The following is a 26,728-nucleotide window of genomic DNA, read 5'->3' as shown; positions in this document are numbered from 1 at the left end:
TTAGAGAAAATGGCACTTAGAGAAGAATTAAAAGGGACGGTTTCGAAGGTGTATAAAAATTCTGATGAGTAGGGGCGGACAGGATACGCCCCCGTTCATCAGAAAATGGGAGGAAAATCTGGGATCTCAATGTGACGGGGAAATGGAAAAATGTATTCTGGAGGCCACGCATATGACAGCAGTAGATATGAAATCAAGGGAGAGAAACTATAATTGTATAGCCCGGTGGTATATGACCCCGGCCAGAGTGAGTAAATTTTCCCCAGATAAACCCCCCAACTGTTGGAGAGAGTGCGGAGGTCTGGGTACAATGGCGCATATATGGTGGGATTGCCCCAAAATCAAAACTTACTGGCAGGAAGTGACAGGGCTGATAGAGGGGATAATAGGGAAAAATATTAGGATGGACCCCTGGACCTGCCTGTTTCATGGTCAGGAGGGAGGGAAGAGGGGATATAATTCCTCTCTGACACCAATTCTACTTAATGCAGCTAAAAACGTTATTCCAAAGAAATGGCAAGAAACAGAGCCCCCAAAGATTAAAGAATGGATAATAAAAGTAGATGAAATCTATAGATTAGAGAATATTGAGAGGAAGGAACACCTAGACGGGAGTCAAGAGAGTGAAAAAGGGAAGTGGAATCCTTGGGGGGCATTCAAAAAAACAGAGAAATATGTGGAAGCAGTGTCAAGGGGGGGGAGGGGGTTTAATGGGAGAGGTAACCCCGGAAGGTGGTTAGGGGGATATGAAGAGATGTTGTTATGAAATATAGCAAGACCCTCTCTGCTGGAGGGTTTTTTTTTTTTTGCATTTTATGCGTATGTAAGATATTTTCTATTTTGAAAAATAAATAAAGATTTATAAAAAAAAACACAGAGCAAACGTGAAACTCTGCATGAAACTGGGCAAATCTGCCACAGTGACATTTGACGTGATTCGGCAAGTTTACAGAGATGCTGCAATGAGTTGAAGATCCAGCACAAAGGTCGCTGTTTTGACACCAGCCCGAATAGCATAAGATGCTTGACACATTTTGAAAAGAAGACTTTCAGGACACATTCCAGAAGTGTCAGGAACGCTGGGAGCACTGTATTGCTGTGCAAGGGGACTATTTAGAAGGTGATAGTGTGTAAATGTAGATATAAAAAGTCTCAAAACTTTTTGATACCACCTCGTACCTTGTCTGCATAGCATTTGGCACACAGGTTATGGATAGGTTTGCTATAATAGGCTGCCAAAATATTAACTTTTGTTATCTAATTTACAATAAAAAAGTGTAAACATGACATTTAAAAAAAAAAAAATCTAAAATTATATAGTACATAAATCATATTCATTCTTTCCTAAACGGAAAATGTCCAAGAAATATAGATTATGTCAGCATTTAAATCAAACCAGTACCTAAAATCCATTATTATGAATATGAGCATGCAGAAGCTGTCTACAAATGCACTATTCAGATATACAAATAATTTAAGTGAACTATTTTCATTACTATATACATTTTTGGGATGCATGGTAATTCCACTTGTGGCCTTCCACGACAGCAAATAATATGGTAAATCAATCTAGACAAGTAAAGAACATAACCTAACTTATGATGAAAAGATTTTGTCATCCATTGTTATCCCTCTAGAAACAAAGGAGTTAATGATAACCAAACTGGCAAGTAAGCCGATGTTCATTTACGCCTGAAAGAGCAGGAAGACCTTCAAACAGTTTGACCCAGTCTCTCCTGCACTTTCAGTCTGAAGGATGCCACTTAACTATCTCCAGGGACACATGATAAATGAATCCATTAGGACTGTAAAGTGGACCAGAGGAGCTACAGTAATTCAGAGTCCTGGGGCCAACCTTTTCTTCATTGTGCTATTAACGCATGGCAGATCTATATAGAAGATGCACTATGGCAAAGCCATTTATAGATCATATTTTAAACTGCAAACACTTTGTTACTATGTTACTACTATGCATATACTGGTATATGACCTTACATAATAGATTATTGTGCCGCATCAACACAGAAAGGTCATTTCATTTTATCTTTCAACTATGCTTTTTTTATATCTTTTGCATTTAAAAAGCAGAATTGTTTGCACGGCTAATAACTGCTATGAATAAGCATTGAACAACAAGCAGTGAAAGCCTGACAAATCATAAACATTATTTCCAAAATAAAGGTATAAACAAAATCAGTAAACCTAAAGCTCTGGAAGTGCAAACATGAATTTAAATCATATGCCAGGAGAGAAAAAAAATGTAACCAAAAAACAACTGAAGCAAATAAAACATATTGTTTTTCCTTTAAATCATTGTATTTATTCATACCTGTTCCTTTTTTTTTAAATGTACACATGCAATTGTACACTTGGCGGCAATAGATGTGAGCCAAAACATTTTATCAAGCTTTTGTTGCTTTAAAGTTTATTAACCCTGCCAATACAGATTAATTTGCAATGTCTCATGATCATTCATACAGTCTAGTAAATAAGGTGAAGTTGTGTTCAGTTCACTCACCAATCATCTGCCTGAAAACATCCTGTTTCAATGTTCCCTGCACATGACTGGGTATTCAAAGTGAACATAGCTTCACCTTATTACTAAGCCTAGTAAATATTCACTGTGAAAAGTGAACACTCTCTACTACTTTTATAAATCAACCCCCCCCCCCATGTATGTGTATTTATGGCTGTGAAAGAAACAATACAATTTGGTCTCCTCTAAATCACAGACTGGTGACAATGATTTACCATACACTCAACCAGAGGTCAGCAACCCACTGATCGTGACCTACCCATCGATCATGGCCAATGTGCCACAGATTGTGTCCTGCAGTGCCAACCCACCATCGGAAATTATTCACAACCCAACCCCCCCCCAAAAAAAAAAAAAAAAATTAAGAGCAGCAAAGCCAAGCAGCAGAAAGTTATTGCTAGCTGTTATGCTGTGCGGGTCTCCATGATCCACATAGGAGCATAAACAGTATCTCACAAAAGTAAGTACACCCCTCACATTTTTGTAACTATTTTTTTATATCTTTTTAATGTGACAACACTGAAGATATTACACTTTGCAATAACTCAACACACAGACAATAATGTCTAAACCGCTGGCAACAAAAGTGAGTACACCCCTAAGTGAAAATGCCCAAATTGGGCCCAAAGTGTCAATATTTTGTGTGGCCACCATTATTTTTCAGAACTGCCTTAACCCTCTTGGGCATGGAGTTCACCAGAGCATCACAGGTTGCCACTGGAGTCCTCTTCCACTGCTCCATGACAACATCACGGAGCTAGCAGATGTTAGAGACCTTGCTCTCCTCCACCTTCAGTTTGAGGATGCCCCATAGATGCTCAATAGGGTTTAGGTCTGGAGACATGCTTGGCCAGTCCATCACCTTTACCCTCAGCTTCTTTAGCAAAGCAGTGGTCGCCTTGGAGTTGTGTTTGGGGTAGGTATCATGTTGGAATACTGCTCTGCAGCCCAGTCTCTGAAGGGAGGGGATCATGCTCTGCTTCAGTATGTCACAGTACATGTTGGCATTCATGGTTCCCTCAATGAACTGTAGCTCCCCAGTTCCGGCAGCACTCATGCAGCCCCAGACCATGACACTCCTACCACCATGCTTGACTGTAGGCAAGAAATGTAAATGATCCCGCGTGAAAGGAATAAGTACTAGTAAAGAATGGACTAATTAAAAGAACTGCTGCCTCTACTAGTTACTACCACTAGGTGGAGTACGTAAAATGAAAGAGAAGCGAAGCAGATGTGGCGCTGTTCTATTATGCACCTATACTTAATAAGCCAAAGAACTACTGATGTATACAAAATAAATTCAATTAAATAAATAAAATTGTGAATGTGCACTAATACATGAATGTGCATTAACATTTTTTTTTTTTTTTTTAACAGAAAAGTTTTTATTGATCTCCAGTGGAGAGGATTTGCATTATACAACACAATTAATAGACTTAAACATAATACATTCGAATAGATGATATTTCGACAGATGTTACATTAAGGTGTAAGACATAGTAACCAACACGTTATTTACACATACTTCTCAATGCATAGAGTCTGTAATACAATCTTAGTAGAGTTGTCTGTTTTTCCCGAAGGATAGAATGTCATAGGTATAGATATTCCTATCCTATATCAACCATAATAATAGTCATGGTATTTTAAGGGGGCTCCCTAGGGGGGGTGAGAGGGGTGGAGGAAGACATTGAAAGGGGATTTCTCATATCCTGAACAGGGTTTTAACTGTCAGCCCAAGCACCCCAAATCTTTTCAAATTTTTTGGGGGCATTTTCGACTCATATAGGTAAGTTTATAGAGTGGAAGGGTAGTATCAATAAGTTTTCTCCACTGTCCAACCGTCGGGGGCTCCGGCTGCTTCCATTTAATTAGGATGGCCTTCCTGGCATAAAATGAGGCATAAAAAATCAGCAACCTTTTGTGAGTATTTGTGGTAATAGTATCACATACACCCAGTAAGAGGACACGAGGATCAAGTCCTATGGTCAGATTCCCAATCAAGTTTATATACTGCACCACCTCCCTCCAAAACTGTTGAATAAGGGGGCAAGACCACACTACATGAAAGAATGTTCCCACTTCATTATTGCATTTTGGACATTGGTCAGAGTGGGTGGGATATATCTTGGCAAGCCTCTGGGGGGTATAAATATGCCCTGTGGAGGAATTTCAGCTGAATGTATCTATCCCTGGTGGATATCATTAAAGGTATATATTGTTGAATTCCTTCTTCCCAATCATCATCCGTCAGGGAGGGCACATCCACCTACCATTTATTAAAAAGCTTAGTTCCCTGATCGTCAGTTCCACAGGATATCCGAAGGTACAGTGAGGAGAGGATACGGTCCCCTCTGGCCGAGATAAGAAAACGTTCCACCATGTGTGACTCCAAGTGAATGTCAGTGGGAAATTGGGCTAGTATGGCATGTTGCAATTGGAGATAGCGAAAAAACATCTTCGCTGGAAGTTGGAAGGTGTGTTTTAGCTCATCATATGATAGGAGTTTGCCTGCTGGCATAATATGCTGTATAATTTTTATTTCGTATCTTGCCCAGATAGCCGGGTCGGGGATAGATAAGAGGGTTGCCCCACAGTGGTGTGAAGGGGGAGATGGCATTAGGTGGGCTAAGTTTAGCTGTTAACTGCTCCCAAACCTTAATCGTGATACGCATGGGGACAGTGATCCCAGCCTGTGCCCTCGGCCCCTGAACACCAGGTTACTCAGTGCCGAATACGACCCCAGGATGGCTGCCTCTAGGTTAACTGACATGTTATTTTGTGATTGGGTAAACCACCAGCGCACTGTCACCAGTACCACCGCCCAATAGTACTGTTTAAAACACGGCAATGCCAGTCCGCCTGCAGAGAGGGGAAGCTGTAAAATAGTTTTAGCCATTCTAGGGGTCAGTCCGGCCCAAATGAAGGAGTTGATCACCTGGTCAAGTTTTTGGAAAAAGGAGTTGGGGATGGGGACTGGGGAGTTCCTGAAGACATATAGAAATTTGGGGAGAAACATCATTTTGAGAAGGTTAATCCTCCCTACTGGTGTTAAAGGAATAGACTTCCAGGTCAAGCATCGTTGCATAAGTTCTTGTAAAATAGGGTAAACATTATCTGTTAGGTAGCAGGAAGGTTCCTTTTGTATTTCAATACCCAGATATCTGAATTTAGTAACTGGTTGTAATGGTATATGGGAAGGAGGGAGAAGGGGTGGCGAGATCAATGGAAAAAGTATGGATTTGGTCCAATTAATACGTATCCCGGAGAAGGATCCAAACAGGTCAAAAACCCGCAGGGCCTTCTCCAGAGAATCCGAAGCATCAGGGAGATAGAGGAGGGCGTCATCTGTGTAAAGGGAGATCTTTTCCCTCAGTGGCCCCACCTCTATCCCCTTTGTGGTTGTAGATGATCTAATGAGAATGGCCAGGGGTTCGATTGCCAGGGCGAACAATCCCCGAGACAGTGGGCAGCCTTGCCTAGTTTCCCTGTGGATATTAAAGGGGGGTGATATTGTACTATTAGTTCTGGGATTGGCATACATTAGTTTCACCCATGAAATAAATTTGGGTCCAAAATGAAACCTCTCCAATACTTGAAAAGGAATTCCCATTAGACCGAGTCGAAAGCCTTCTCGGCATCGAGGGAGGCCACCACCCCGGGGGAGTCCGTGGCCGCCATGTGAGGTATGTTCGTGTATAACCTACGTAGGTTGATGTCTGTGCCTTTCCCTGGCATGAAGCCTGTCTGATCTCCATGTACCAGGGAGAGAATAACCGAATTGAGATGATTTGCCAACATTTTATTAACTATTTTTGCATCAACATTAAGGAGCGAGATGGGACGGTACGACGCACAGAGCTCAGGGTCTTTACGTGGCTTAGGGATTACTACGATCACAGCCTCCGACATAGATGGGAGAAGACATTGAGCCTCTAGCATGGGTAATAGAAGCCCATGAAACTGTGGGGCCAGGGCTTCGCTATTAGTCTTATAAAATTCGGCCAGCAGACCATCTGGGTCCGGGGTTTTGGCAGGCTGGAGCGATGAAATCGCCAGTTGCACTTCTTTAAGAGTAATTGGTGCATCTAGCTTAGCACTGTTAGCATTTGATAAAGTAGGGAATTCTACCTGAGCCAAGAAATCCTGCAAGGAGTTTGTGGTATAGTTCGCCCTGGACGTGTATAAACATTCATAATATTGTGCAAATCTAGCATTTATCTGGATAGGGTCTGTCTTTATTTGTCCCTGGTCATCCTTGATATTGGCAATATGTGCCACAGTGGATCGTTCTTTAGCCAACCATGCCAGCAGTCTACCCAATCTCTCTCCCTGTTTAAATATCCTTTGTGACTGCGATAACAGAAGTTTCCGAGTCGCAGTAGCTCTCAACACCGAAATTTCACGGTGGAGCGTCTGGAGTGCAGCGTATGTCACGGCATCTCTGTTAGCCACATAGCTGGACTCCAGACTCTGAGCTCGACTCTCCGCCTCCTCCAGGGCAAGTCTGTTACTTTTCCTGACCTTACTAATTGTTGTGGTATACTGTCCGCGTGTATAAGCCTTAAAGGCATCCCAAAGCATTGGAGGAGGGGCTGTTCCCTTATTCAGCATCCAGTAGGTGTCCATCTCCCCTGCAACCTCAGGAGCAACCCGCTCATCAGTTATCCAAAAACCCGAGAGTCGCCAGAGGCTGTTGCCTACTGGTGAGTCTGTGTTGAGGCTTAGGAAAAGTGGAGCGTGATCAGAGATGCCACGCGGGAGAATTTCAACCCCCTGAATGTGTGAGAGTAAGGAGCCACTAGCATATAATAAATCTATTCTAGAAAAGGAGGTGTAGGTAGACGAGTGGCAGGTGTATTGTCTGTCTCTGGGATACCGCCACCTCCAGACGTCACTAAAGCCATACTCCTCTGCCCATCTTGATAGTGGGGAGTCAGAAGTCACATCAGTGCCAAGTTTATCCATACTGGGGTTGGGGGGTATATTAAAATCACCCGCCAGCAACACCGCCGCAGCAGGATATTGAGCCAGTATAGGGGTTAATTTATGAAGGACAGCCAGGGAGGCCGGAGGTGGGTTGTACAGTCCAACTATAACTAGTTCCATCCTGTCACACATAGCATGAATAGCAACATATTTCCCCTCGGGATCTAGATGGAGATCTAGGAGGGTGAAGGGTAATGATTTGTGAAACAGGACGCTGACACCCCTAGAATAGGTGGAATGGGTGGAGTGATAATAGGATCCTACCCAGGGCTTCTTAAGAGCCAGCATCCTGCTCCCAGTTAAATGTGTTTCCTGCAATATGCAGATATGGGGGTTGTACTTTTTAATGTATTTAAATACTAAAGAACGTTTTATTTTGGAATTGAGGCCCCGCACGTTCCAGGACAAGATTTGAAGTGGGGTCATTTAGGAATCATGGGGAATGTCTGACAGGATAGGAATAGCCTCAGTGCCACATAGGCCTTGTGTAATACACCAACATGTCTGATAGGTAATGTATTTATCTGTGCATCTTTTGTTGGGTAGACTGCTCCCTCAGGTGGCGGGAGAGCAACATTACATGTCTTACAGTTATCAAGCAAATCATCATAAAAACTTAGAAAGGAAAAAAAACAAAAAGAAAACCCAAAGTAGAACTTGGAACAGAACCAGTTGCTCTGAACCCCCCCCCCACCCCGCACCACCACCCAAACTATGGGGTGCCTGATCCCCGTAACAAATTGTGACAACTGCCCATGAGGCACGTGAACAGTGGAACACCAGAGCGACACAGTCTGTTGCTCAGAGAGTCTAGGTATTGAGACAAAACATCAGGATAAACAGTCCCTGCAGATCAATATTTCACCCAGAGTATCTGGGGGTAGTACTTCTTAAACTAGAACATGTTACTAACTCAAAACTGCAGACCCAAAACTTCAAGTGTCCATGCCAGAGGTATTGACAGGATTAGAGGGCCCATTCTATCACAATAAAGGTATAGTCCCTGAACAGTCACTGCATATACTCACAGCATCAAAGGTAATGCAAGCTCAGGTGGATGGAGGAGTCGTCATTAAGCATGAAGACTCAAAAAGGGTAATGCAAGTCAGAAGGCCGGTAGTATAGAGAGGCAAATGTGGAAAATGAAATCAAGACGAGTTGAAATAGGAAATCACATCAGCATCAGGTTCATCCTCTTGGTAGTGTCTCCAGCCATCTGGACGCATCTTCGGAGGAGGTTAAAAACCTCACTGACTCCCCATCTTGGACTCTCAGTCGAGCAGGGAACAACATGCTGTATTTAATCCTACAGTTGCGTAAGTCCAATTTAATTTGGTCAAAGGATCTCCGCATTTTTTGTGTATCGACTGAATAGTCTGGGAAAATCATAATCTTTGCACCCTCATGGCGGAGTACTTCAATCTGCCTTGCTTCTCGTAGGACTAGATCACGGTCCCTGAAATTCAGGAGCTTTAAGATAAAAGTACATGGAGGAGCTCCCGGGGGCCCCCGGGTAGCAGGCATCCTGTGTGCCCTCTCCACTACAAAGAAATCTGAAAACCGGGCATTGGGAAGGAGGGTGCGCAGCAACTGTTCGGTAAATGTTGTGGGGTCTTTCCCTTCCGCTCCCTCAGGCAGCCCCACTATACGGAGATTGTTCCTGCGATTTCTGTTTTCAGCGTCCTCTGCACGCGCTTCCAGGGTTTTCATCTTGGTCTGCAGCATGCGGAGTGAGACTTCATGTGCTTGGAGTATGTCCTCTGCCTCTCCCACTCTCCTCTCAGAGTCAGTCAATCTGGAACGAAAGCTGTCCATATCTGTGCGAATCAGGCTTATATCAAGCTGCATGGTTTCAATTTTCCCTGTCAGGGTGGACTGGCAGGTGGTAATAGCCTGCATGAGTGCAGCAAAGTTGTCCTGCTCCTTCAACCCTGTGTCAGCCTCCTCCATTTGAGACGCCATGCTGGCTGTGGCGGGAGACGGCCGTGCTACGGAGGACGGGGTTTTAGCTGTATTGCGGGTATTACGAGGCAGCGAAGTATGTTTCCCGCTGGGCATACCGATCCGGAGAGGGTCCTGTACCGTTCGAGTCCAGTTTGGGCCAATATTCTGCAGGGAGAACGGATAATAGAGCGGACAGGTCTCAGAGCTCTCCTAAGGCACATCTGCTCTGGTGGCCATCTTGGACACGCCCTCGTGCATTAACATATTTACTACATGTCTTCAAATATGTACTGGTAAGCAAAGAAAAAAGAACTATATTCCAAAACCAATACAAAAAACAAAAAAACAAAAAAACCAGGTGAGTATATAATATCCGTGCAAAATATATTGGAATCCTTTTTTCTCTATCTATATGATACATGGGATAAGAGTGGAAACTGCTATTACATCGGGAAACATCTAGCCTCCAAAGTGCTACACAGTGGCAGATACTGTGAATGCTCCATACCCCAGGAGGGGGGGGGGGATTCCGGTGAGTGCGGCCACAATAAGAGCACGGATAAGACACGTATGCTATGCTCACCTTTGAAAAGTGGAAATTATTAAAAATTGGTTTCACCAGCACAGAAGCACAGAAGCAATTTATTGTTGGGATTATTTATTTAATTTTGAAATGCATATATTTAAATAAGGTTTTCACCAAAGCACTTTCTTTGTATATTATATTGTATATATTATGTGAATATATATATATATATATATATATATATATATATATATATATATATATATATATATATATATATATATATTATATATATATATTTGCATATAATTAAATGGAAGTTTTGGCATTAATTTAGTCCCATTATCTGTTTATTACTTGGGAGTGTATATTTTGCACGGATATTATATACCGTATTTATCGGCGTATAACACGCACTTTTTTCCCCTTAAAACCAGGGGAAAATCGCAGGTGCGTGTTATATGCCGATCCCCTGCGATCCCGACCTGTCACATTTGCAAAATCGCCGACCGCGATTTGAAAATGGCGCCGCCGGCGCCGAAATACACTGAGCCGGTCCTCGGCTCTTTCCGGCGGCTCTCGTTCATTTTCGGCTCCACTCGTAGTCCCGAGCGGAGCTATCCGAACCTACTCGGCTAGGTTCGGATAGCTCCGCTCGGGACTACGAGTGGAGCCGAAAGTGAACGAGAGCCGCCGGAAAGAGCCGAGGACCGGCACTGTGTATTTCGGCGCCGGCGGCGCCATTTTCAAATCGCGGTCGGCGATTTTGAAGCCCAGAATGGCTGGGATCACTGGGGAAGGCTGCACTAGGGAAGGCTGCACTGGGGAAGGCTGCACTGGGGAAGGCTGCACTGGGGAAGGCTGCACTGGGGAAGTCTGCACTGACAAGGCTGCACTGGTGAAGTCTGCACTGACAAGGCTGCACTGGGGAAGTCTGCACTGACAAGGCTGCACTGACAAGGCTGCACTGGGGAAGTCTGCACTGACAAGGCTGCACTGGGGAAGTCTGCACTGACAAGGCTGCACTGACAAGGCTGCACTGGGGAAGGCTGCACTGACAAGGCTGCACTGATAAGGCTGCACTGAGAAGGCTGCAATGATGGGCATTTAAATGTAAGTTTTTTTTCCCTTCAACTTCCCTCCTAAAAGTTTTTTTTTTCCTTAAAATTCCCTCCTAAATTGGGGTGCGTGTTATACGCCGGTGCGTGTTATACGCCGATAAATACGGTACTCACCTGGTTTTTTGTTTTTTGTTTTGATTTTGGAATTTAATTTGTTTTTCTTTGCTTACCAGTACATATTTGAAGACATGTAGTAAATATGTTAATGCACCTTCATGCACATTCATATATTAGTGCACATTCACAATTTTATTTATTTAATTTATTTTGTATACATCAGTAGTTCTTTGGCTTATTAAGGATAGGTGCATAATAGAACAGCGCCACATTGACTGTAGGCAAGACACACTTGTCTTTGTCCTCCTCACCTGGTTGCCACCACACACGCTTGACACCATCTGAACAGAATAGGTTTATCTTGGTCCCATCAGACCACAGGACACACGGTTCCAGTAATCCATGTCCTTAGTCTGCTTGTCTTCAGCAAACTGTTTGCAGACTTTCTTATGCATCAGCTTTAGAAGAGGCTTCCTTCTGGGCCAACAGCCATGCAGACCAATTTGATGCAGTGTGCTGCGTATGGTCTGAGCACTGACAGGCTGACCCCCTCAACCTCTGCAGCAATGCTGGCAGCACTCATACATCTATTTCCTAAAGACAACCTCTTGATATGACGCTGAGCACGTGCACTCAACTTCTTTGGTCGACCATTGTGAGGCCCGTTCTGAGTGGAATCTGTCCTGTTAAACTGCTGTATGGTCTTGGCCACCCTGCTGCAGCTCAGTTTCAGGGTCTTGGCAATCTTCTTATAGCCTAGACCATCTTTATGTAGAGCAACAATTCTTTTTTTCAGATCCTCAGAGAGTTCTTTGCCATGGGGTGCCATGTTGAACTTCCAGTGACCAGTATGAGAGTGTGAGAGCGATAACACTGAATTCAACACACCTTCTCTCCAATCACAACTAAGACCTTGTAACACTAACAAGTCACATACACCGGGGAGGGAAAATGGCTAATTGGGCCCAATTTGGACATTTTCACTTAGGGGTGTACTCACTTTTGTTGCCAGCGGTTTAGACATTAATGGCTGTGTGTTAAGTTATTTTGTGGGGACAGCAAATTTACACTGTTATACAAGCTGTACACTCACTACTTTTCATTGTAGCAAAGTGTAATTTCTTCAGTGTTATCACAGGAAAGGATGCAATAAAATATTTACAAAAATGTCAGGGGTGTACTCAATTTGTGAGATTTTTGGAGCTGGGAACTAGATGGAAATGTGCAGTTTTCACTCACACTATATTATTGTTAAGTCTGAACTATAATATAGGACCATTCTTCAGAAGAAGGAAGACAAAGATAGCAGTGAGGGGATATATTGGAGGCAGTAGAGAAGCATACGAGTATCACTGTGGAAAACCTACCTAGTGTGGAAGGATCATGCTGTATGTCATACCAGGGTATACATGGGTCTACTCTAGGTCATACACATAAGTGACCACTGCATAAACTCTGTGTTACCTTCTACTGACCTCTGCACTGCGTGTTAATTACTGCTGACCTCTAAACTATGTGTTAGTTACTACTGTCCTCTGAACTTTGTGCTACTTACTATTGGTCCCTGAACTCTGCATTACTTACTCCTGCCCCTGCACTATATGTAACATTCTACTTATCCTTAAACTATGCTTTAATTACTCCTGACTAGCCGAACCCAACCCATTCAGCCAGGCCAGAACTCAACCCAGCCAGCTCAGCCAAAACTCAGCCCAGGCAGCCAAGTCAGAATTCAGCCAAGCCAGGCCAGAACACCACCCAGCCAGGTCAGAACTCTGTCCAACCAGCCAGTCAGGCCAACACTTAGCCCAGCCAAGCAGAAACTTAGTCCAGCCAGACCAGAACTCAATCCAGCCACCCAGGCCTGAACAGAAACCAGCCAGCCAGGCCACAGCTCAGGCCAACTAGCCAAGCCAGAACTCAAACCACCCAGGCCTGAACTAAACTAGTCGGGCCACAAATCAAACCAGCCAGCCAGGACAAAATTCAAATCAGTCAGCCAAGCCAAGTTTAGGAGATAAGATAATGTTATAGTTTTACAGTGTCATTTGTATTATTATAGTTTTCAAAGTTTTCTTTTATTTTTTCTTTTTATAGGCCTTGCTATGTTATCTCTCAAAAAAGGAGGATTGCTGCACCCTGGTGATCTTTAATCTGTTCCATGCTTTTCAGATAGATCTCCACCTCTCTATGGTTGCCTAACCTTGCCCTGAACACCGTGGCCTAATATGCTAGCTATGATATAGAATATAAATCTCGGCATGAATATAGAGATAGCTGAGTTAACTACATATGCAGCTGATTTACATAATGACAAATGGATGAATACTTGTTAGGATCTTACCAAATTTGTAATTCTTTTTTAATTTATTTCTAGAGGTAATAGCATAATAAATTAAATCTAAGTTGTATCTAAACAAAAACAAATGTAAATACATACCTGAACCATTTTGATAATCCAATTGATACCATTTTTCCCACTCTGAAGCATTCTCTGTTATCTGCAACAATAAATTGTTGAAAATATTATTTGCAGTGGTTTAGAGTGAATTTAATAAATCATAAAGGAGCTCATTTCTTGCTATAAACTCTAAAAGTAAGGACTCGCTTGGTAAATTTGTTGTTTCTTTTTTACACGTGTAGTCCTACCCCAGTGGGTGCCACTGGTATTAACTTGTTCTTCCCTAAAAGTACAAAGGCTGCCTACCACTGCAAGCACCAGTCCATTCAAACAGGCTCCAATAGCACAGTCTAGGGGATGTCTATTTAAGATTTATTGCTTGAAGAAACTTTAAACAGGAGAAGGGTTAGGACATGAGATACTCCAAAACGATTAGCACATTAGAGAACAATTTTCTCCTTGAATAAATGTGAATGTTGAGCAGTCTAGTCACCCCACAGCTGAAGATCATGAGGTAACTTTCTAAGGCCTCACAGATGGAGACCATAAGGCAAGTTTGCTTGGCATCTGGCTACCTTGCACTTACCCAACTACTGGTAGCCAATGCGATTTACAGAACACAGCACTGTCACAGGGTTCAATTTTGGGTCTTTAGTCACAAGTCCCCAGGACACCTGCCAACTTCCAGATCCTCTCAGTGCAACTGCAGCAAACAGTGCAGGCATTTCACAGCAGCAGAACATATACTTACTGTATGTGTGCTTATCCATGGAGAAGCTATATCTTCTAACAGTTTAAATCTGAAATACAATTTGCTCTTCCAGTTGTTGAATCTTTTAACATTTAAGTGCTCAGGCATTGTTTTCCTGTGTTTGACTTCAATAGAGTGGTGTAGATCAGTGTTTCTCAACCTTTTACAGTGACGTACCCCTGAAGATCTTAAAAAATGTCCTAAGTACCCATCTCGAGAAAGTAATTTCTATTGTTTGGGTGTCATGGTTTATGTGTGTGTAATGTCAGTATGTGTTTGTGATGATTTCTGTGTGTGTTTGTGATGGTTTTTGTTCGTGTGCAAAATCATCATCAAATGCAGCCTCACCAGTGTTCACCAACGCAGCCTGATCAGTGCCCAACTGCAGCCTCACTATTGCCCACCAATGCAGCCTGATCAGATCAAGGTTTCCCGACCCGTGGTGCGCATACCCCTGGGAGTACATGCACCAAGGGCAGGGAGTACACCGCCTGTGTCGCTGTGTGGGCTGCTCTGATGCAGGTAAACTGAGGACACAGTCACCCCTGCTAACCAGTAACATTTCCCTACACTTTTGGAACTGGCTGCTAGGGCCAGCCCCACCTGGCGTCTAGCAACCAGTGACATCCCAGACTCACTATCTCAGACCGTGAGGTCAGGAGTGAAGCCCGCGCCTAGTACTGCACTGTTCCCTCGGCACTTCCTCCTTCTCCGGTGCCCAGCGGCAAGCAGCAGGGACTGGTGTATGACTCTCCAAAGTCCGGACAGTGTCTCCTCTCCACCCAGCTCCTTCTCTGGCGCCCGCAGCCCGCCACCCGACAGCATGGAGAGAGAGTGACAGCAGCCGAGACTGCTGCTGCTGGATTAGATCAACGGCTGCCCGACTTCTCCTCCTTTCGCCCATGGCCCGACTCACTGTCTGAGGGACCACTCACCACAGGGGATATTGGAACTTGGAAGGTGAGGGAAAAAAGTAATGAAGAAGAAGGTGACAGTCTCACAGGTGGACCCTTGACAGTAATAAAGGAGACAAGTGAATTCTGTGAGGGGAAGGTGACACAGGGGAACATGGGTGGCAAGTGACGTGGCTGCAGGTGGCAGGCTGCTTGTGGCAAGTGACATGGCTCCAGGTGGCAGGTGACATGGCTGCGGGTGGCAAGTGACATGGTTGCGGGTGGCAAGTGACATGGCTGCGGGTGGCAAGTGATATGGCTGCGGGTGGCAGGCTGCATGTGACAAGTGAAATGGCTGCGGGTGGCAGGCTGAATTTGCCAAGTGACATGACTGCGGGTGGCAAGTGACATGGCTGCAGGTGTCAGGCTGCATGTGGCAAGTGACATGGCTACAGGTGGCAAGTGACATGGCTGTGGGTGGCAAGTGACATGGATGCAGGGGGCAGGCTGCATGTGGTAAGTGACATGGCTGCAGGTGGCAGGCTGGATGTGGCAAGTGACATGGCTACAGGTGGCAAGTGACATGACTGTGGGTGGCAAGTGACATGGCTGCAGGTGGCAGGCTGCGTGTGGCAAGTGACATGGTTGCAGATTGCAAGTGACATGGCTATGGGTGGCAAGTGACATGACTGCAGGTGGTAGGCTGCATGTGGCAAGTCACATGGCTGCGGGTGGCACGCTGCATGTGGCAATTAACATGGCTGCGGGTGGCAAGTGACATGGCTGGAGGTGGCAGGCAGCAGTGGCAAGTGACATGGCTGCAGGTGGCAGGCAGCAGTGAGAAGTGATATGGCTGCAGTTGGCAGGCAGCGGTGGCAAGTGACATGGCTGCAGGTGGCAAGTGACATGGCTGGAGGTGGCATGCAGTGGTGGCAAGTGACATGGCTGCAGGTGGCAAGTGACATGGCTGCAGGTGGCATGCAGCGGTGGCAAGTGACATGGCTGCAGGTGGCAGGCAGCAGTGAGAAGTGATATGGCTGCAGGTGGCAGGCAGCAGTGGCAAGTGACATGGCTGCAGGTGGCAAGTGACATGGCTGCAGGTGGCAAGTGATATGGCTGCAGGCGGCAGGCAGCAGTGGCAAGTGACATGGCTGCAGGTGGTAGGCTGTGGGTGGCAAGGGACATTGCTACAGCAGTGTTAATTTTGGCAGCAAATTTCGATTTAGTTTTAGTCTTAGAACTAAAATGGCATTTTAGTTTTAGTCCCATTTTAGTCTTCTGCAATTGTTTTAGTTTTAGTAGTATTAAGTCGACTAAAACTCCAGTACATTTTAGTCGACTAAAATGTCCTACCTTTAAGTCGACTAAAATCTCCAGTACATTTTAGTCGTCTAAAATCTAATGGGTGTAATTAAATTGTAATGCATTAGGTAACATTTCTCTACAATTTCCAAACTCATTATATACTGCACGAGTGAAACATCTCATATGTTATTATTTAAGGTATTGAGGTATAAACATGCACTACAGACCAGTGTTAATTTTGAAGTCAAATTTCAGTGTAGTTTTAGTCTTTTGACAAAAATGGCATTTTAGTTTTAGTAGTATTTTAGTCATCTCAATTGTTTTAGTTTTGGTCGTATTTTAGTAGACTAAAATAGTATTCATTTAGTCGACTAAAATGTTTTAGTCGTTTTAGTAGACGAAATTAACACTTGGCTGCAGGTGGCAGGCTGCATGTGACAAGTGGCACACTGCACATGGCGGCAGTGGCAAGTAACAAGCTGCATTTGGTAGCAGGCAATGGTGGCAAACTGCATCTGATGGCAAGTGGCACGCTCAGGGTTTCCACTGATTCTGTATTATGGCGAGTTGAACTATTTCATTTTATATTACAATGTAGTAATACAAATAATGTGATTTGATCATCCTGACACCATATCAAGCATGGTGTCGGGATGACTTAAGTGCTAACACCAGCCATTCACCCAAAAAAAACAACCACCGCCGAATTCCCCGTCAATACTGAGACTACATGCCCCCTCATCTTTTTTTGGAAAGGGAGGTGTCCCTGAATGGCAGTTTGGAAGTGTGGTCACCCTACGGCTGCCACTACACAGCTTTATATTTACAGAGCTGCCTGCAGCAGAGCGGTACAAGTCCCCGCCCCGCCCAGTGTGATGGAAGAGGAGTGCTGATGCTGTTACCTGCTCGGAGCGTTCACTGTCATGGACAAGTCACTGAGGAGAGGCTGATAACATTGCTGACTGTACTGCTGTGTCTTATCTGTGTACTCCTACTGCAGTGCTTAACTTTTTTTTTTTAAAGGCGGAGGGCAGTTTAATTAATCTACAATGCTATTTGTAATAGGTAGCATGGAGAGGGTTAATGGATTACCATTGGTCACTGATGCATTAGTGACCAGTGGTAATTAATAAACCCCTTTGTGCTGCATTAGTGGCAGTGGCACCAGTGGCAGTGCTAATTAACTCCTTTATGATGCAGCATGAAGGGGTTAATAAACACTGACACGGGTGCCACTAATGCAGCACAAAGGGGTTCATCAATTGCCACTGGTCACTAATGCATCAGTGACCAATGACAATACATTAACCCCTTTGTGCTGCATATTACAAATAGCATTGTAAATTAATTAACCCCTCTCTCACCTGCCAAACACTTAAAGTGGTTGTAAAGGAGGTTTTTCACCTTCATGCATTCTATGGACACTGATAGTCTGCACTAATGGGCAGTGAACAGGCTGAGCTGATGGACACTAATCAGGCTGCATTGATGGGCACTGGTGAGGCTGCATTGATGGACACTGATGAGGCTGCATTGGTGGGCAATGGTGAGGCTGCATTGATGGACACTGATGAGGCTGCATTGATGGACACTGGTGATGCTGCATTGATGGACACTGGTGAGGCTGCATTGATGGACACTGATGAGGCTGCATTGATGGACACTGGTGAGGCTGCATTGATGGACAATGGCAAGGCTGCATTGATGGAAACTGATGAGGCTGCATTGGTGGGCAATGGTGAGGCTGCACTGATGGACACTGGTGAGGCTGCATAGATGGACACTGGCGAGGCTGCATTGATGGACACTGATGAGGCTGCATTGATGGAAACTGATGAGGCTGCATTGGTGAGCAATGGTGAGGCTGCATTTATGGACACCGATGAGGCTGCATTGATGGACACTGATGAGGCTGCATTGGTGGGCAATGGTGAGGCTGCAGTTTGACACTGATGAGGCTGCATTGGTGGGCAATGATGAGGCTGCAGTTGGACACTGATGAGGCTGCATTGGTGGGCAATAGTGAGGCTGCAGTTGGACACTGATGAGGCTGCATTGGTGGGCAATAATCAGGCTGTGTTGATGGACACTGGTGAGGCTGAATTGATGGACACTGATGAGGCTGCATTTATGGACACTGATGAGGCTGTATTGATGGACACTGATCAGGCTACATTGATGGACACTGATCAGGCTGCATTGATGGATACTGATCAGGCTGCATTGGTGGGCAATGGTGAGGCTGCAGTTGGGCGCTGATCAGGCTGCGTTGATGGACACTGGTGAGGCTGCATTTGATGATGATTTTGCACACAAACAAAAACCATCAAAAAAAACATACAGAAATCATCACAAACACATACTGACACACATAAACCATGACACCCAAACAATAGAAATTACTTTCTCGAGACAGGGGTACTTAGGATTTTTTTTTAGATCTGCTGGGGTACTTCACTGTAAAAAGTTGAGAAACATTGGTGTAGATGACAGTTCAAAAGTTGCTTTGCGTTTTTTGGCCACAGCATGTCCTATTAATGTGCGTTTAAACTGCAGGCAAAATAGATCAAAAGCAGCCTTTTCTTGTCAAATGTTGCACTTTCCATTCAAACACTTGTGATTGATCATTACTTTGTTCAGTATCTTAGGACTCATCTAGGTGGGCATTTTTGTCAAATGCAACATTTCCACCCAAACAAAGACTTATTTAAACCACACTCCCCTCTATTCAAAATTGTAGCTTGATTCAGCCACTATGCTGTTTCATGTCTCTCTCGTTAAATGCATACAGTATCTATTGAAAATGTAAGCAAACAGATGTTATAACTCTTCCACTCACAATCCCTAATTCTTTACCTGGTGACACAACTGCCTGAGTTGTACTGAAGTGCCTGACAAAAACATTAATTCTTCCCATTTGTCATAAGGCAACCATGATGGTGGATTTAGGGTGTAGTTACAACCATTTAGATTTTCTTTGTTGAATGTGTAGCTGCCTGTAAAATTCAAGGACAAGTAAAATTGTATTAATTATTGTATTTTCAAAATATATTAATATTATATCTAATGCAAAACTGGCCATCAAGGTCCCAAACTTCAGTGGGTTCATTAAAGGATCACTAAAGATATATATATTTTTTTTTAAATAACAAACATGTTATACTTACCTCCACTGTGCAGCTCGTTTTGCACTGAGTGGCCCTGAACCTGGTCTTCTGGGGTCCCTCAGCGGCTGTCTCGGCTCACCCCCGCAAGGACTCAACGCCTTCATGCGAGCTCCCTCGCATGGTGTTGAGTGCTTGTGGGTGCACTCCCGTGATACAGCCGGCGGCCATAGCTGCTCACTGTATCACTCGGCCCCGCCCCTGGCGCGCCGCATCATTGGATGTGATTGACAGCAGCGTGAGCCAATGGCTGCGCTGCTTTCAATCCATCCACTCTGGCCAATCAACGGCCAGGCTGAGCGGCGAAGAGGATGTTGGGGGCGAGCGCGGGACTTTCGCGGGGTCAGGTAAGTAAAACGGGGGGGGGGGCTGGGGGGAGGGGCGGTATTGTCGGATGTTTTTTCACCTTAATGCATAAAATGCATTAAGGTGAAAAAACTTTTACCTTTACAACCCCTTTAAACTGAATAGAAAATGCATAAACCTATATAGAAGAGACTAAATGAAATTCAAAAGCCACTTTTGGAATACAAGATAATAACAGGGTTCACTATGATTATTGTACCATATTTACTATGCTGACATTTTTGTTCTCAAAGTCTATGTATGGCAATGGCTACCATTTAGGAGTGCACATCATTTGTTCATAATGAATATAACAATTTTAGAAGGTTTATTAAAATAAAGTTTTCCAATTGTTTGCTATGGTCTATTCTTTACCACTGTACTTCGGTAGTCAATACTTCCATATCTTTTATTTGTAAAACATTTTCCATAGGATAATGCTGATTAGTTACATTAGTTACATTAAAGTTTTGCAATAGAAATGTAAAATCACACCATTTAATTTGTGCTGTCTAGATCTGACAGCAGTTTGTGACTGCTGATCGCTGTTGGAAATGTGAAGGCTTGCAGGATTTTCTTTATTATTCATTATAAAAAAGATAAGCAAATGGCACTGGTTGAAAGATACTGCCAGGGAAAGTGGATTTTTGTGCCTTCACACATGATTTAATACACGAGTAAAACTATAATGCCTTCTCATCAAGGAATACAAATGAAACACTTTTAACATATTACCCCTTCATGCTATGATACAGAATGAACAAGACTCTTGAGAGGCAGGCTGTAAAGAATAATTTCATTTTTTCTAATAACTGCAACAGTAAGGTGCAGTTTCTCAGTAAACGCAAAGCATTTATGTAGAGAAGAGTTGACTTATTTTCTGATTTGCTAGACCCACAAACAAGAATTTTAAATTGTTCTCTTCTGGAGTAAAACTGGAATTTTTTTCAAGCAACAACAATTACTTATTACTTATTTTCTCCCACAAGACTCATAATGCAGAATGCTAGGTTCTTATTATTTCAGAAATAGCAGATAAAACAACCACTTTCTCATACTAAAAGCAAAGTACCAGCCTGGCCAATAATGGGTAAATGCACCCTTAATATGTCCAGGCAAATGAAGAAAACTTGTTAGGTGGTGTAACAGGGTCTTTAAGAGAAATCACCATACATCCCTTACTATATAGCATGGTAACAAAAATTCTGTTCCCTGACTGGTGAAAAAAGTTTTCCACAATCACAAAAGGGACATCTGTTGCTGAGAAGTGAAGGCAATGAAAGATATTTCATGTGAACTTCAAGAGGAGAAAAATACTTTGTCTGAGATTCAGAGAGAGAACCTTGCTGAATATTAAAGAAAAACTGGGACCAGATATTGATATGTATTAAGCTAAGCTTTCTGAAGAAGAAAAAAAACTGTTAAATGGGTTGTGAAAAGTACAGCTGCAACTCTGTCACCTTACAAGTAAAAAGTAAAAGGAGTGTAGGCTGTAGTGGCATAGAGTAGTTTCTTTAAATAAATAGTCTGCCTATACGATTATGATCAGGGAATATTTAAAAATGTATGTATGAATCTACCTTTCTTCCTATATTACTAAAACAAAATATTCTAAGCTCATGGAACAGTGGGCTGTGTCTCAAAGAGATATCATTTGCACTGAATTGGTCCTAAACCCCTCCCCTAAGAATTCTGCTTACCTGAAACAAGGGCATTTAACATATACACTACGTCAAGGCTAAGTCCTGGCCTACAAGCGTTTCACTTGGTGCAATAAACCAATCCTCTAAAGACGTCTATTGCACCACGTAGAGTGAGGTCAGTTGCATATGATGTTGTACACCTGCTGTTGATTCCTGGTGTGGGGTGTCTTGCCTGTGTTACGCTATCTTTTGTGAGTATATCTACTTTTAATAAATCATGTGGTTTTAGCATACTACTGTACGTTCTTTTTGTTTATTCTCCTACCCATTATTAATTTAAGGTGCTACCTTCGGGTAACCAGTGAGTGAAGGGCTATGGAGGTGATTATTGCACTGTCAATCTCTTATCATTTGGAGATCATTACTGTTTGGTAAGGGAACTGGCACATTTGTCTGTGAGTTGGTTTGGGATTCTTACACGTGGACTTTCATCAATTTAAAGATTTCACATTTGGACTTTTAAATATTTGTCTTTGAAGTTTACTTCTTTGTTATGCATACATGAATTATATGTTATGGGACTGCTATTTCAGCATTTATTTGGTGCACATTGTTTATTATTATAAAATGAAAAAGTCAGCAGCTACACATACTGTAGCTGCTGACTTTTAATATTAGGACATTTATCTGTCCTGGAATCCAGTGATGTCGGCACCCCAGTTTCCATTGGCTCTCGGGTGCTGCCACCGCCGTGGTAAGGAAAACCGGCAGTGAAGCCTTTCAGCTCCACAGCCAGCTCCCTACCGCACATGTGCAAAGCACGCTGTACTTTCTGAATGGCCCGGTGGCGGGGAAAGGAGGAGGGGGGTCGAACTTCCGAGTAATCACACTGCATCAAGCTCTCTCGAAAGTGGGGATGGGTAGCTGTCAAAAACAGGTACCCGCTCCCCCCTCCCTCTGAAAAGGTGTCAAATGTGGAGGCGGGGAGGCGGAATAAGCGAAGCTTCCACTTTTGGGTGGAACTCTGCATTAAGAACTGGGATAGGGTGAGCCTTGGGAAACAAACTTCAAGCAAACTGTAGTAGAAGTCACTAAAACAGATCTATTCCCTCAGGGTGAGGGCACCCCATTAAATGTTGACTGTAAACTGGTACTAAATAGGGACTTCTCAATAGAAGTATAGTCCTGAATGGAAATAGAAAAAGCTCTACAAATGAGGCCAAAGAAAGTCCAGAAGGCTGACACTCACTGAATGTGTCCTGAATACTGTGTTGCCGCCTGCAGTATCAGTCAGTTTCTGTAATTGCCTGTGTCCTGAATCCTTAGATGAGCTCTCTAAAGAAATTCAGGAGGCTTGGCCATAGGCCCCCAGCCAAAGCAGGAGCCAGGACCCCAAAAAGGGTTCTTTCAGCTGCATGTAATGTCCCAGTCCTCAGGGTCTTAGTCCCCCAGGAACAAGATACCTCTCTTCTGGGTCTCAGCCTATTTATACCCCTTTCAGCCCCCTACTAGTCACTATATCCCATAACTGAATGGGATGCAGGGGAAAGTAACCAAGCCTGCACCTGCAGAAACCAGAACAGACACTGCCAAATGATTGTTGCTCTCTCTGGCTACAGGGAGGCCAAAAATTAAATATAACACTAGTAGCCTACTGGGGCGCTACATTTGTTTTGCTCCTTTTTAATGCTGTTGCCAGACAGGGCTGCACTGTAATACAGAGATGTGTAAATCTGAGGACTGGATGGACAGAATTACAAATCTTTTGACAGGCAATACAGCTCCCTTATAAATGTTTTATTTGGAGTCCAGCTTTAACATATTTTAAATATTTATTTAATTTTGTATGATGTTTCTCATATCTGCTTGATAGCTTTTTTTAAATATATAATAATGTACATTGCTGCGTAAATATTGTTTCTGTGAGCCCTTATTAATGTATGTATTGATAGGCCTGCAACCCCTGCTAACATTATACAGACATTGCAGTTCAAATTGCTTTGAGAACACATGATGTAATATTTATGCTTCTTTCAAAACCAGGAATAAGTAACATTTTACCTAGAGAAAACTTTGAATAGAGCATGGTGGATCTAAACAGCCATTACCCTTCTATCAAGGTTACAGGGTCTCATCTGGCTTATGTGCTAGCCATCATTAGCATTAGCAGGGTTTGCCTAGCATTAATATGACTGAAAGCATGCTGAGACATTTTTTACTGCATAAACCATAGCACTGTGGGAGCCTTGACTTGAGAACAATTTGTGCCCTTATTTACTCAGATGTGTCAGTTTTATATATTCCTTTTAGATAGCCTAGTCATTTTATAGGTCTGTCTATATTTAAATCTCAACTGCAGAGGGTAAAAAGTATTCATCTAAGCACTGCTTTAGATAAGGCACTATAAAGTTTAACACCATAGCTTTCTTAAAACAACAATCCTCTAGGCAGCACCAGTTGTATCCCTCAGGATATCATGACTTCAGGGAATGGGGAAAGTATGTACAGCCACTTCACCATCCTACGATTCAGAGTAGGGTGTCTCAGCAACATAACTCCAGTCCCAAACACTGTTATGTTAAGGGGGAAAATGCCTTAACTCAATCCAATATGAAGCATTCAGAATATCAGAATTTGTGTGGGAAAATAAAGAGCCTTTATTAAAGCTGTTAAAAGACTTGCTGTACTAAACAAAGGTATGATATGGCATCTTATGGTGCCTAATATCCAAGCTTAGTAAGGATTTCAACTACTACAGGCATAGTTTAAAGGGGTTATAAACCCTCGCCGTTTTTCACCTTAATGCATTCTATGCATTACAGTGAAAAACATTTTTTAATGCACCAGTGCCCCCCTTATACTTACCTGAGCCCAGAAATTTGCGCGACGGGAATGAGCACACCAGCTCTGCCCATTGTCTCATGTCCTGATTGGATAGATTGATGGCAGCGCAGCAATTGGACCCAGATGCTGTCACACAAATCCAATGATACGGGCACCGGAGAGTAGGGCAGAGTCTGGCATTCGTGTCTATGGACGCAAATGCTGGATTCGGGAGCGCGCCCGCAAGGTAACCTCCTTGGGAGAGCGCTTCTCCCAGGGGATTAACTGATGTGGGAAGGAGCCGCCAGAGCTGCCGGGGACCCCAGAAGACGAGGTTCGGGGCTACTCTGTGCAAAACGAGCTGCACAGTGGAGGTAAGTATGATATGTTTGTTATTTAAAAAAAAAAAAACAAACCCCTACAATCACTTTAAGATCTGGGACTGTACATGCTATAAATTCTTTGCACACCTGGGCCTTAATACCTGATGACAGCCATCGCCTTACCTGTAATCCAAGCAGCAGCATCTCTCCTCTCTTATGCAGTTCTACTTGTATACCACCCCCCCCCCCCCAAATTGTTGGAAAGACAGCTAAATTCTTGCCTGGTATGTCTTTGTTTATTGCATATCTGGTTTTCATTTATCCAGGTCAGCATACCTCCCAAATGTCACAGATTTGCCAGGACAGTCCCAGAATTTTAAATCCTGCTGTCCTACGAATCCAAGTCCCGCAGTGGAGCCCAGTACTAGAACAAGTTCCAGTACTGGACTCCACTAATCCCCCTGTCCGGTGCATGTGGAGCGGCTGCGCCGTGCTGCAACAATCCCCGCCCACATGGTACCCCTGAATGATACCACCTGCAGCCTGTTCCTAACCAAAGTATGCTCAGTGTGAAATGCTCCCAGAGGTCTAAACGTAAAGCTTTGCACCCTTTAGCTGCAATGGACGAATGTAGTAGCCTGATCCGTTGTGACTATTCTTGGGAGACAAATCACTAAGGGATGACCGCCTCCTTATTATTCCCTCTCTCCTCTTCTTTCTCTCTAAATCCTTCCCCTTCTTTAGATTAGGACCATACATAACAATAAGTTAGATTGGTGGATTACCCGTCAAAAAATATGTTCTTTCTCTCCATCATATCAGAAATGATGATGGGTTGATATAAAATATGTATAGATATGCACCTTACCTCTATAACTAATGTATTTATTTATATGTACCCTCTGGATTCCCATGCTCTTTTTACTCTCAAAGGACACAGTTATGTCCCTCTGACTGACCAATGGCCAGACTTGATCAAGCAAGATCTTAAATTCGGATATGTGTGTGTGTGTGTGTGTGTGTGTGTGGACGATAACACGACCATGCATTTTTAAATCACATTATCTAATTATTTAATTGGGTGAACACTTTATGGTGTATGCACAGTATGTGATGGGGTTACTATAGAGTGATGCCTGTTTGTAAATATGATAGCCAGTAGGCGGAGCATATAGGTATTAAAACCCAGCAATAGGATAGGAGCCCTTATGTCCTGACAAAGTTCCGGGAGGAACGAAACAAAATGTAGACAGATCACAGGAGTGGACCCCCCCACCCCCCGAATCGCCGCATGCCTGGCCATTTGAAAGGAACCAAGGGAGATGCCCAGTATGTCTAATATGGGATCCATTATTACTCGATGACCTGGATGGTCTGCTGCAATCAGTATCACCACTATCACCATTACCTGGCTGGAACAATCGAGCTGACTTGCTCTTTACTCACAGCACAGGGGGATGGGTTAACTGGATACAGAGGAATCAACCATAGGAACGGTGAGCTTGCAGGACTGACAGGAGATCAACACCTGTATTGGCTTACCTGCCTGATACATAGCGTGGCCAATTCCACTCTACCTGCTCATGATCCAACAGCTATGGTGATTTGGATATCTGGAGGACAGGCATCACACTAATAATACCAAGCTGTCACTAGAGGAAGCAAGAGAATGAGTACTTTTACATTGTTGCATGACTGATCACATTAGCATGGATACCCAGTGTGCTGGGATCCACACACATTCTGGCCAGATCGGATGCTATTACACATGCTCCTTGTGAAACAGTGTGATCAATTCTAACAATAAGCACAGTCTCTCATTGACTGGATTCCCACTGAGCATACTTTGGTTAGGAACAGGCTGCAGGTGGTATCATTCAGGGGTACCATCTTTTTTTCGGGGGTGA

General features: G+C 43.6%; 1 protein-coding gene across 1 annotated transcript in view; it reads right to left on the bottom strand.

Moving 5' to 3' along the window:
- Positions 1-26,728, bottom strand: part of LOC141128042 (uncharacterized) — a 728,240-nt gene that overhangs the window by 183,923 nt on the left and 517,589 nt on the right. Inside the window, 2 exon segments of the mRNA XM_073615085.1 lie at positions 13,614-13,674; positions 19,380-19,519. Coding sequence (XP_073471186.1) covers positions 13,614-13,674; positions 19,380-19,519 — 201 coding nt within the window.

Source organism: Aquarana catesbeiana, linkage group LG02, assembly GCF_042186555.1.
Source record: "Aquarana catesbeiana isolate 2022-GZ linkage group LG02, ASM4218655v1, whole genome shotgun sequence".
Classification (NCBI taxonomy): domain Eukaryota; kingdom Metazoa; phylum Chordata; class Amphibia; order Anura; family Ranidae; genus Aquarana; species Aquarana catesbeiana.
Note: the sequence above shows the minus strand (reverse complement) of the source record. Positions and strands in the feature narration are given on the sequence as shown.